At 44.6% G+C, this 13959-nt stretch overlaps 1 protein-coding gene across 1 annotated transcript; it reads right to left on the minus strand.

Annotated features, from left to right (window-relative positions):
- Positions 1–350: 350 nt before the first annotated feature.
- Positions 351–922, minus strand: ACHE_50651A (DUF3759 domain-containing protein; the record flags this gene model as incomplete). The annotated part of the gene is made up of 3 exons (XM_043280391.1): positions 351–589; positions 708–848; positions 907–922. The coding sequence occupies 3 exons, from the start codon at positions 920–922 to the stop codon at positions 351–353; spliced, it is 396 nt and encodes a 131-aa protein (XP_043137975.1).
- Positions 923–13959: the final 13037 nt, after the last annotated feature.

Raw genomic sequence — 13959 nt, forward strand, 5'->3', positions numbered from 1 at the left:
CAACAATGGGGATGGAGCCAAGAAGGAGCTAGCAATGCTCTACGGGGCGTGATTCTCAATCACAAGAATCCTCCACGGCTGCAATCTGTCGTTCTTTGAAATGGGTGTCCAGGGCTACCTGAGATACATTGCAAAGGTCAACGTTGACGAACCATAAATGCTGTGAGAAGCCATATGATCACCCCAGAGACTACAGCTGAATACCAAAGCCCATAGATACTAAAGTTTACCATCATAGCAATGTATACAGAATACCCATAACACTATTCAAGTCTGGATCCATTCATGTCCTCATAGACGTATGTATATACAGAGGTATCATCAAAAAAAAACTCTAATCAACCTCAAATCTACCAGCCGCGGCTAGAGAAGCTGTTGTGAGGCTGGTAGCGGTTTGGGTCGTACTCGTCGGCACCGTGGCCGTTAACGTAGTGGTCGTCGTACAAGTGCTCAGCGTTCTTCTTGGCGTGGTGGTGGGCCTTGATCTTGTCGGCCTCGTCGAGACCCTTGGTCTCGGCGAGCTTGTCGATTTCCGCACCGGCGAGACCGGCGAGGATCTCCTTGGCGGTGGAGTGGGAAACGTTCTTGCCTGTGGAGGGCGGCTGAGTCAGTGTTGTGTTTGGTGAGGGGCAGTGATTGTGGGAGGAAGATAGAGAGGAGGGGTTGAGGGGTAAGAGGGGAAAGAGGAGATGGAGGGGGAGACGTACCCTGCTTGCGCTGGTGGTCCTCAAAAGCCTTCATGCCGGCGAACGAGGCAGCACCGGCAAGAACCTCGTGGGAGAGGTGGCTCTCGTGCTTGTTCTCGTTCTCGTTGTTATACACCTGACGGTGAGCCTTGTCGGATTCGTCTATGTTATGTTAGCTTCCTTCAAGGTGGGATGTAAGAGGTAGACGGGGTAAACATACCCCAGCCCCAAGCCATTGTGTTGGTTTAGTTATAGAAAGGTAGAAGAGAGAAAGATAGAGATTGATAGATTGAGTTGTAGATGAGTGATTGGATGCAAGAGAAAGCAGCAGAGGGGAAACCCTCTTTATAACATTGAGCAGGAGTACAGGTGGCTGATTGCCCCACCATCATACGGAGTGCTCAGCACGCATTCCGAGATCCCGTATGCGAATGGCGTAGACCAGCTGAGGACAGATCACGCCTTCCCTTCAGCCCCCAACACAGCTCCTCCAATGGGCGGTTGTTATTGGACACGTTTGGTGAGAATGGGGATTCGGGGCGAGTACCATGGGTCTGTATGGAGTGTATGGAGTTGTATGGACTTGAGTGTATGCATACGATGTATTGTTAGGCGTATGTATCTCCGAGGTCTATTGTACGATCGATGTATCGGCCAGTGGTGGATCAGCCTTACCACGGCCAAGACGCGGGCAAAGGCTTGTCTCTGCCCTACGACTTGGCTAACGTATGCAACTTGGCGATAGAAGACTATAAGGGATATAGATATCTGCGCTACGAAACAATTGATACAAACAATTGTCAATTGAATGCTTTTACAGGTTACAATACGAGCATCCCGTGCCAAAGTATGCCTAAAGCATATGGTACAAGTACCTTCCGAGACCCGAAAGATACCGATCAGGTACATACCCGTACCATACAATACTATTCTTTACCAATAGTGCCATACAGTGGCGGTGTGTGGCTGATGTTAATTGTCTCATACTGCTCCATCCTTTTCCTGTGGATATTACTGAACAGCCCAGTACCAGGCAGCAACAAATCCGAAACTCAATTGGCGATCTCCGAGTATACCGCCACGATCAGTACCCTACTTAGTAAAGGTAAAACGGTCGATCTGTTTCCCCTCATCTTCAGCTGTCCAGGGATTGGAGGTGAGGCTGGTGAGGATAGGACAATTTACGTAAATCGCTGCGTGCCCAGTCTATTTACGTTGTGGCGCATCGATCGGCTCAGCGGTGGGGTGGTGGGTGGTCTGGTGGGGTTACTCAATCGGGAATCTGTACGATAACACTCATATTGATGGTAGGGTCGATGTTGGATTGATAGGTCATGGTGGCCTGTATACGTATCACCTTGATGCCATCTCTCTTGCATCTTCTGCGCCGGAAATATGGGAATGGGCGTATGATACCGATAGAAGCGATGTCGATGATATAACCATGAGTGGAGCTGGTAATACCAAAGGTTCTTACTTTCTGATTAAAAGCCAGTGATGTCTAGCAGGTCCAGGGGATGATAAAAGATCCCATTTTTACAATCTTTGATAATCAAAGCCCGGCGCATGACAAGAAAAGAGATTCAACAACGGCCGTCTTCATCACCGTTGTCGTCTCTACCGTCTCCGTGCAGAAGTATTACGTTTCGTCCTTGATAATCTTCCATCACCAGACGTTGCGAGCGTGGACAAAGCCACGGGGTCATATATTGCGGACGCTTATTGGCGTTCCAGAATCCCAACGGATCTTTTCCATGAGGTGAGGGTTATCATGGAGGAGACACTCGACTGGGAGTTCTTATGCCTGAAGCTTGACAAGCTTACCGATGCACCTTTGCCTAAGCCGGCTGTCGAGCTCACTAAAAAGCATACTGAAAAATGGCGTGCACCCAGAATTGTATCTATGCGCCAGGAAATACCGGAGGGATTAGAGTGGTTGGCTTGCCGTCAGTATATTTTGAGGCGACTAGCTGAAATGCAAGACATTGTCACCAAGGGTTAGGGAAAGAAATACCACGAGGTTAGTTGAAAGTAAAGGCTATCACTACATTTATGGGAAATAATAATGACAATACTACTTTCAAGAGTTGAATACATGATTTATACAGACAGCAGACGTATAGGGCAAGCGCCTACGTTATGTCTGTTTTGTTTTTGCTTTTTCGCCTCAATATTAGTATTGGCTTCGTCCTATGATAGCTGTAGTTATATCAAAATTTGGGATTCAATGAAGCTTGACTTCATCGTATAAAGTTTGTTTTTTTAACTGGGTTGCTTATAGTGAGCTCGAAGTCCCATGGGATAGCGAAGAGGGTCGTCTTGGCGAATCATATGAAATAGTTAAGCAACGCTATCGTTTTGCAGCAGTTGCTCCTCATGGGCCATTTGAAGAGCCTTCGGGGGAAAAGCTTGTTGGCTATCCAGTTCACGCTTTCTGTTGGGAGATGCTTTCTCATCAGTGTTCTTGGGGATATCGCGAAAGTCGACTTGAAGACTGTTATGCGTATCCTACGCCAGAAATCTAGGGATTGGAAGTATGGTACAGACAAAAGTGAAGCAGATCTTGAACTTATGGACCCAAAATGTAGGAATATATATTGTTCCCGTTCACCTAACAGATGGAACATCAGCATTTTTACCAGATCCCGAGTGTGTTCAATACGTTCAATCTCTGATACCCAAAGCCCGACGTAGAACAAGGAAGCGTTTCAGATCTAAAGGTCCTAGCAATCTTTCTTGTCGCCTTTGCACCCTTCCCATAAAGCTACTATGTGCCATGCTAAACAATCTTCCCGCGATAGATGTCATCAAGATGCGGGATCTTTTAGGAATTTATCTTGGTGATACCTATTGGTGCTCTAGATTTCAATTGGATCTATTCTATGAGGTGAAGGACATCGTCAAGCAGAAGCTTGATTGGGAGTTCTTATGTATGCAATTGGAACATCTTGGACAATTCGAACAAGTAAAGCAAGTTTCCGACCTCGGAGGGGAGGGGGCTGGCTTACCGTCGCTATATTTTGAGGCGCCTGAATGAAGTGCAGGAGATCATTACTATGAGCTATATAGAGAAGGACTACTATGTCAACCTAATAGGTTATCCCAACAATGCTTAATAAGTTAACCATCGCCTCAGAGAAAGCTTATCTCAAGTTTTCTATGTTTGCTGTTAAACGTACGGTTGCTACATGACATATGGCTCCCGCACAGGAATTTCGCTCACAGTCAATCAATAACGCAATCTGATTTAAACTATTTCCTCAGTGGTTGTCGCGGATGTACCGCATCTTGGCCGCAACGTCGGTGCAGTCATGGAGTACATGATAATGCTCGACTGGAACGCCCCAAAACTCGATGTCCTTCTCTTCTTTCTTGTCCCACTTATAGAAGCGGACATAGCGTCCGGCGGCGACGATACCATACCGGCGGTTTCTTCCCCATAGTCCATTTAGATAGTTGCGCAATTGAGTCTCCGCCCCGGTCCATGTCACGACTGAGCCCTCGTGGTCTTGTCGCTTGAATCGGGTTACGAGGGATTTGGTCGCTTCAGGTTCTGTTGCCGACTTTTCTCCAGTGCACATAGGTCATGTCGGTGAAGCCTTTGGTGTTTTTGTACTGGGGACGATGGGCATAATCGTTTTCAAGACTGAAGTAAGATTTAGGATTGTAAGATAATACAGGAGTTATATTGATAGTCCCATATCGTGATAGCTCAACGCCTCAGTGATTGATATCGACAAACAATGCCATCCCAGCAAACAAAGAAAAGCACTTAGCGAGGCCACACAGCACTGATATAAAAGCGCCTTTTCCCGTAGATAGAATTCCTCTTCCTTTTTCTTCCCCAGGTTCGATATTCTCGTTGATAGCTACAATAGTTTAAATAGGAATATCACTTTGTAGATTGTAATTATCGACTATTCTGAGCCCGTGACACATACATGCCTTAGATGCTGTTCTGCAGAGTTGCGACGAAGCTTCGAGAAACTTGTGTATTAAAGCTTATGTGAACAATAAGACCAAGCTGAAATTCTTTAGAAATAACAAAATGTGTCTTAGCTTGCTGCTTGCCAAGAGGCTTTATTTACATACTATCCGTATAAGTACTAGTATAATTGACTTGGGGCTTGGGAAATAAACTTGAAGCATTCTGAGTGGGCAGGGCGATTGTGCAAGGCACTGTATATAGACAGCAGTTCCTTTGTCAATTATATATGTATGATTAAGATACAATGGAAAGGAAATATATCCTGAGAGAAATCACACGCACTGCATCTCAACTACAGGAACGCGGCTGGAATATACAGCTGTATTGGCTCCCTGGTCATGAAGGCATCTACAGCAATGAGTGTGCTGACACTCTTGCAAAAGAAGCTGCTAATTCTCCAGCACCCAACAGTGTGGAGGAGCTCACTCTCATGGCTAGAACTCAAAGAACCCTCTGCATAGAAGCAGCAAATGCATGAAAGACTGAATGGGCCACTTCCACCCACGGGGAGCTCCCTCCGTCGATTATGGAAAGAGCCTTCAAAAGCACCAATGCACTATAACAAGGCCCATTGAGAGCCGCTGTCACAACCTGGCTTCTCTTGTGTCGTACCTAGGGTTCTAGTTAGTTGTATTTCGAGACTGGACACTTACCCTAAGTGTCTCCAAGTAATCGTATGCTCAATGCCCCTCCGGGTCCGGTTCAGTATATCGTATGCGTCGATGGGTATATCGCCCCCTCCAGGCTCCGTGAGATAATCAACAAGTAGAAACAATAAAGGTAACGAATAGAGAAACAAGGCCAACCGAGTACGTATACTGGGTTGTTGGTTAAGTGCGGACGAGTCAGAAACTAGAAGGTAACCAATGCTGTAAGACTTGAATTGATCGCGAAGAGCTAAGCTAAGTACATGAATGAACGTCCTTATATATCTTTCCTCCATATACTATCCATCTACCTTCGAGAGGTATATCCAGAATATAGCCAATCAGCGCGTCGCACTTCATATACTCAGCGGTATACTTTTCCAAGTAGTCAGGACGGTATACGGTCACGTGATATGGTCGCTGATTATCATCTGATCCCGGTTTTCCGTGCGACTATCCTAGTCTTTCCTGCGCCATTCTCTCATGAACTGTTATCCAATGATTCTGTCTTGTCCCCATACCATCACGTGAGGCTGATACGTTGGGTTCTGTAACAGCCGCTACATCAGTCCTCATTCAAATGTATACTGGGAAGATTGCGCTGGCCAGCTATATTGGTACCTTTAAGGCTATGGAATCGACCCAATTGTCTTATGGATGTGGCCTCCAAGATACACGCCACGTTCTCTTCCACTGTACAACTCAGGCAGGACCCCGGATGCGCCATCTTACACAGGGATCAAGGCGGGAGCTGGATCACCGGGCTTACCTAACACGGCCAGACCTGGTACTGAAGGCAGTGCGTTTCATGCTTGAGACAGGCCTCCTAAGCCAGTTTCAGACTCGACCGACCACATACCGAGTCACAACAACGGACACGAAGAAACCGGCAGCATAGTGCAGCTGAGGTTACGCGCTTGCAGAAGTAAGGACAGAAATGAGATAGTATCCAATAAACCCATGGACCTTCGTAGCCACGGGCACAGCAGTACAAAAACAGCAGCACGGGACATACAACATGCGGAATAAAATATCAGGATGTGTGTAGAAAGGCGACGATGTACATAGCAATTACCATTACGGCGGCTTACCCGGCCGCCCCGCAGGACCTGCCGCCACTCGGCCTATAGGGCTGACAGATGCGTGTATGAACAATAATAATAATAATGACAATAATAATCACATCCTTCTGATTAAATAAGACTCTTTGTCATACAGCCTCGTGCAGTCCGTGTCCACAGATCACGCCACCTCAAAAACGTGGACGCGTGACACTTATGACCGCCAAGACCATTAATCAGCGAGGACGTGACACGCGATTTATTCAAATACAATACCCATTACTCTGAATTTCAATTTCAATTTTCTTCTTATGTTACAGTTGTATGTGATTTCAAAGTATACGTTGATCTTCTCATTACTATGGATCCTCAGCCTGAAATCTTCAATTTAGAAGATTTTACTTCATCAAGTCCAGAGACTGATCCCAATGTCGAGGTATTTATTTTAATTGAGTATTTGTTAACTGATTGCTAACGGCTCAATGCGGAAATAGGGCATTCCTGTACAACTCACAAATTCAAAAAGCCATTCTCTCCAGACATCAAAAATTGAATATATTGATGACTTACCAGAGTATCCGACAAGTCATATTCATGGATATTCATATGTTGTTGCATCTAGAGGGCGATCACAGAATGAAATGGAGCAGCTTGTTCATGAGGTACTGTTGAGTACTTTCTAATTGCTTTTAAAGTGCTTGCTAATCAGTTACAGATTCAATACTCACGGCGTCAACAACATGGACCAAGGAGACCAGTCAAATGCCCATTTTTCAACTGTTTAGTTAAAAGATGGACTTGGAAATGCTCTGGTATCTACGCATGTGAATTTTTGAATCCATTTCTTCAATCCTATCATCATACATTTGTTGATGAGGATTGTTGGGATGTGATTCGAAATACTCAGAGGAATATCCAAATCCTGGAGGCAAATATTGGAAAACGAAATGCATACAGGTATTTAAACATCTCCTAAACAGCTTTGAAGCAATTACTAAGTACTTCTAGCTATTATCGGTCAAAAAATGAATTTTTCAATAAGGGTTATGCATGCATTGACCAGCTTCCAACTTGCAAGCCAGTTTTTAAGCGGCATACCCAAATGGTTGGTTAAATCTTTTTACAATGCTCCAAGTGATTTCTAACTAGTCATAGAATGTCCATGGTGAATTTCCACCATATATTGGCTGTAGTAATGGATCCAATGAGTTTTTAACAAAACATCATCGAGGATCTATTCAAGGCCATACATCAATTGATCTACAGTTCCTTGAGGACCTTTTTAATCATGATATTATGCCACCAACTGAAGAATGTGGTGTTTTTGAATCATTAGCATCCCGACGAAAGTATTGCGGTAAGTGTTTTTTAAGTGATTGTCAATCACCTATTAACTGGTTAAAGATCGAGATCACCTTCAGGGGCCAGGCAGACTACAGCATACTTCCTGTGGTGTTATTTTTACTGCTTTAGTGCCAGTTGATATCAATGAATGTCCATATATCCTCTTTACATCCCATGGAATTCACCAGCATCCACCTCCACCACCAAGCAAGGCACCAGAACGAATTTTACAAGGGGTTAAAAGGATTATCCAACAAATACAAGACCCGAGTTTGACCACAGGTAAGTGGTTGGTTCTCAAGTGATTGAATAATACATACTAACTAGTGTTAGCACAATTTCTTCGAAGTCCACAACTAGAGGCATTTTGTCAGCAGTATGGTGCTTCTACATTAGCAGAGATCCACTCTAGCTTCTGTAATAAAGACCGAATTGCAACAATTATCCAGAAACAACGACTTCTTTCATACCCTAATGGACAGGATATTAATGGGTTGCTATTCCTACAGAACCGGGATTCGCTAATCAATGTAAGTGGTTCTAATCATCCATTGCCTCATTGAATGACTATTAGAATGCTAATGAAGTGCCTAGGAATACATTCAAGAGAAATATCATGATTCTCAAGGTACAATGGTATTTTGTGCCTTCAAGGATCAGATTGACTTATTATCAACTTTATCTTCATTTGAAATTGATATGTCTTTCAAGCGAATTCGATCCAAAGAGATGAATGAGGTTCTTTTTGCAACATTCATGCCAGATCAATGCAAAAGTTAGTATCTGCATAACTGCTTGAGAGCTACTTGCTAACCACTTGGCAACTAGTCATAACTTTACTTCGAGTCTTTACCAGTGAGGATTCTACTGAAGGTTACTATTTACTTTTCAAGCGAGCATTCCATCTTATTGAGAAGGTTTCTGGACGACCAGTTCTATTTGATCCAATTCATGGATCTGGGATTCATGGTATTATTGTTGATATGGACACAAAACAGTACACAGGTAAGCACTCCTGAAGTACTTTTGATGCAGTTACTAAGTAATCAGGGCTTGGGCAATATCTTTCTGAAATTGATCCTCAACACCAAGATCCTACATGGCAGTTACAGCATATTATCATATTCTGTCGTGTTCATTTTCAACGCTCAATTTTAAAGGCAATTGGGACTAAAAATAAAGGATCAGGCCTTTGGAGTCGCATGATGAGTCTCCTAGATTGCCAGTCAGAGGCTGAGTATGATGAGTTGATTAAACTACTGATACGTTAGTATTGAAGTGGTAATAAACCACTCAATAAGTACTTGCTAACTATCGAATAGAATATGAATCGCCAGCAGTCCAGACCTGGGCCATACAAAAAAAGAGTGCAGTTATTAAGGCAGGTCTAAATGAATCATGCTCAAAAATTCAGCCACATTATTTTAATATTCTACGAAACCATACAAATGCTGTTGAGCAATCACACCAAAAATCATATGCTTCAGGGAAATATTTGACTTTGGCTGAAGCAGCTCGGAAGTACTTACCAACTACTCATCAACTGCTTGATACAACACTAACTATCTTAGTTCTGCAAAACTTGACAAAGATGATATTCTTCAATATCATAATTTTCAGCAGTTCAATATTCATCATTCATATCGAGCTTCTACAATGGAGGCAAACTATCTGCGACACATGAGTCGGGAAAGTAAGTTATATAAGTACTTCTTAAGTAATTGACAAGTACTTAATTTAATATAGGAAGAGGCCATAAACGTCAGCGATTATCTTCAACAGCTGAATCAGAGAGGCAAGCAAGCAGTCAAAATTTTGAAATCTCACATGAAAATTCAAGAGGTTCTTCTTCTCAGGTTGCTGATAATGAGTAAGTATACTTTCATGTCAAGTGCTTCTTGAGCAGTTACTGACTAGTTGATAACTACTTAGATCTACAACCTCATCACGGAATCTTCGCCGAGTGGCTTCAACAAACATACTGACAATTGAACAACGCCGTCAAGAATTAGAATTACGAGACCTGGAGGCAGAAGTCAAAAGGAAAGAAGAAGAAGTTCGCTTGAAACAGCTTCAAAATGAGCAATTAGAGCTGGAACTTATTGTAATGGGCCGAAGCCTTGCTATCTAATATATAGATATGTACAAAAGAACTCGTTGGGGAAAGGAAAGAAAGAAAGAAAGAAAGACACGCTGGCGGTGGATTTATATACTCGTGATCAGGTGATCTACGATCACCTGACTTCGGCACGCTCTTGTGAATAGCTTCAATCGAGAACCATTTATGGTTCGAGGTGCCTTTCGGGCCTAGCCCGTTACATTACCCCCTTCCTCGTCGCCTCCGCGATCGCCCCCCGGCGTGGGGTGGCTCATTTGGTATACTCAAGGCCGATTGGACAACAATCCCATTCATCGTTTTGTAGGTTTCCCAGTCATCCAATGCTATGGTATCCTCCATGTTCCTCGCATCGTTCCATTCCGGTTCCTGCCAGCCAATGTATTTGACTAAAAACTCATGTCTTTCGCCTCGTCCCCACCGTCGAAAACGCTCATCTAGTATTCGTTCGACCATATATTCTTCATTCCCATTGATCATTTCTGCAGGAGGTTGGTAGTCATCTTTCCGTTGGCTAGGGAAGGGATCCATTGCCGCTGGGCGGAGGAGCGCTGTATGAAACACGTTGTGGATTGTGCCTGGTGTGTTGAGGCGGTAGGTGTGGGATCCAATCTTTTCCAACACAGTAAATTTTGCCTGCCTGCTTCCCAGTTTCTTGCTAGGGCGTTCTGTTTGTATATTGCGCAGGTCAAGCCAGACTTTCTGCCCAACCTGGTATTCAGGGGCGACATCTCTTTGACGATTGGCATAGTCTTCTTGTTTCTGTTGGGCGACAGCCAGTTCTGTTGTGGCGATGTCAAGAGCTCCCCTTAGCTTGGCTGCAATTCGTTCACCTCGTTCACGCATGGTGCCCAGGTCTGGTGCTGAAAGGTTGATTTCAACATCCTCTTCTAACTGAAAGGGATCGACGTGGTAGCCGTGGTCAAGGAAGAATGGACTGACACCTGTGGAGGCAGCATCCCGGCTGCATATTGCAAGCTGTGCCATTGGTAGCAATGACGCCCAGTTCGATTGTGTGTGATCACAGAATGAGCGCAAGAATAGTTCAATAGTAGCATTCATTCGCTCAGTTTGGCCATCGGTTTCAGCGTGGTAGGCAGTTGATAATTGTCGTTTGATCCCCAGTAGCTCACAAAAACGCTTCCACATCTCATTGGTGAATTGTCTTCCTCTGTCTGATACAATACTGGCTGGAATGCCATGATAGCCAATGAAACTCTGAATAAGCTTCTGTGCTACTGTGTAGGTGTCGATCTTCTCACAGGGTATGGGGATGACACCTTTTCCAAGGCGATCGACAATAACCATGATGTTTTCATAACCATTTGAGATTGGTAACTTCTCGATGAAGTCAATTGCAATATATCTCCATTTTCGGTCTGGAATTGGTAGAGGCTTCAGTAGGCCTTGTCGGCGGTCTCTCCATACATTGTTGGCACTGCATTTGTCACAGTTCCGTACAAATCGTCTGACATCCTCAGAGATTGCAGGCCAGTAGACCCTTCGTGCCAGGATAGCATACATTGCGCTCCTCCCTGGATGGCCTGTAAGTACTGAGTCATGTGTTTCTTGTAGCAACCTTGTCCTCAGAGATTCAATGTCAGGGACCCATCGCCGGCCTCGGTAGCACAAGCGGTTGTTCGGTTCAATAGAGCATTCTGAGATTGAGGCTTTGATCCCCAGTTCACGTGGGAATTGATGTGCTCCTACTTGCACTGCTTCTCGTATACGACCATACTTTTCATCTAGTGGCTCTACCCGAGCCCAATGTTCATCAAGAGTCATATCCAGTAGCTCTTCCAACGATGGTCGCTCACTATTGAGATTGGTAGGTTCGTTCGCCTGTTCATATCCTTGAGGTGCGCTTGGCTCACTGTTATAGGGCTCCATGCCGACTGGTGCTAGAAGGATCCGGGACACATTAATAGGATGGGGTTCTTCAACTAGTCCTCTTTTGCTGCTTCCTTCCACTGGTCCGTCCTTGAGGATCTCAGGATCGAATAGTCGTTGTTCGCGATGCTTTAGCCGTTCATCACCCAATACAGGAACATCCTGCTCTCGTCGAGACAGTGCATCAGGGCGCCCTGCAAGCTTCCCTGGTCGGTAATGAAGTGTGAAGTTGTATCGGCTCAATAGATCTGCCCATCTCATCTGTCTCTCATTCAGTCGTCTCATGGTAGTAAAATAACGGAGATTGCGATGGTCTGTCAGTATCTGGAAATTTACCACTGATATGAGCTCTGATTCCCACTCTTTCAATGCATTGATGATCGCCAAAAGTTCCTTGTCATGAATCTGGTAGTTGCACTCTGCAGGAGTGTTTTTCTTGGAAAAGTACGCGCAAGGTCGTAATACACCATCATCATCATACTGTGAAAGTACGCCACCAGTGGCCCACCCTGATGAGTCAGTCTCGACGACAGTCTCGCGGTCTGGATCAAATTGCATGAGGATTGGTGCCGTTGTAAACATCCTTTTTAACTGTTGGAAGCTTTCCTTGCATTTATCATCCCACACAAAGGGTTTATCTTTTTGAGTCAACGCTGTTAGTGGAGTTGTAAGTTCAGAATAGTTTCGGATGAAACGTCTGTAGAAGTTCGCGAATCCCAAAAATGACCTGACACCTTTCACAGTGGTAGGGGCAGCCCAGTTCATGATTGCTTCAACCTTTGCTGGATCCATGCTGACACCTTTTCCTGCCTCAATAATGAATCCTAAATATTTTGTTGACTTCACTTCAAATTCGCATTTATCAATATCAATCTGTAAGCCAGCCTCTTGGAGACGGCCTAATACTTTGCAGACATGCTCTTGATGCTCTGACAATGTTCCATCCGTAAATATCAAGATGTCGTCAAGGTAAGCAGAAGCAAATTCATCTAGGAAATCTCGTAGGACCCAATTAACATAGCGTTGGAAGGTGCTCGGTGCATTGGCTAGTCCAAATGGTGTTACAAGCCATTCAAACAGCCCAAATCGAGTTCGGAATGCGGTCAACCATTCATCGCCGGCAGCGACACGAATCTTGTGAAAAGCAGCAATAACATCCAACTTGGTGAACCATTTTGCTTTCCCAATTCTTTCCAATGTTTCATTAATTAGTGGTAGGGGGTAGCGGTCCTTCTTTGTAATGGCGTTCAGTGCTCGGTAGTCAACACAAAATCGCAAGCCTCCACCAGGTTTCTTGACAAGCAATACAGGTGCTGCAGCAGGCGAATTGCTAACACGTATGAAGTTCTTTTCCAACAACTCTGTCAATGTCTTCCGTAGCACAAGCAGTTCATCCCTTGACATATTATAAAGGGGGCCCCATGGAGGTTCAGGGGTCGTTCCATCAGCGTTCTTATTGAGTTCAATCTTATGGTCGATATTTGGTCCTCGATATGGTGGTTGCTTGTCAGCTTCCTTCCGGTCAAATACTGATAGGAATTTATGGTAATGAGGTGGTAGTTTGGTGCGGGGGTCTGTCAGCAATTTGGGTCGTAATGCTTTCTCAATGTCCTTTAAACTTGCGGCGAAAATCTGTACGCTGCTGTCCTTTTTCTTTTGTCGGTTCCATAGTGCAAAAGCGTTCGCCCCGATGGGCTGGATATCCATTTGTGGTTGATCTTCCATGCTACTAACAACAATGCCATTTGTGAAGCGCAATTTCGGACCATTCGGGTCGATAAACACTTGTTGGTCGTCTATCCATGCAAGGCCTAAAATCATGTCGAGTCCCCTACCCAGTTTAGGAACAACATACAGCCATGCAGTGTTTTGGTGGTTTCCCCCACGTTCAATGAGATTTTCGCTACCTCCCTTATACAATCATCCGTTGGGCCCTTGTAGTCGTCGATAGTTCGTGGTTTGATGGTTACACGCTCCAGTTGATGTTTTCGGGTAAAATTCTCAGAAACCATACCATATGTAGTACAACCGGTGTCCACTAACGTTCTGCTGACCTGTTCTCCATTGACTAATGCGGATACTCTGAATTCAGGTCTGTCAAACTTGACTCTTTTTCGGAAGTCGTTCCACTCCTTCTGAAGGTCTATCTGAGCTGCTGGGGCCGGTCGCCATGTAGGTAGATCCATCAACTGCTGGTGGTGCTCCTGCAAGAGACTTTTTGCAGGAG

This window comes from Aspergillus chevalieri, chromosome 5 (assembly GCF_016861735.1).
Source record: "Aspergillus chevalieri M1 DNA, chromosome 5, nearly complete sequence".
NCBI lineage: Eukaryota > Fungi > Ascomycota > Eurotiomycetes > Eurotiales > Aspergillaceae > Aspergillus > Aspergillus chevalieri.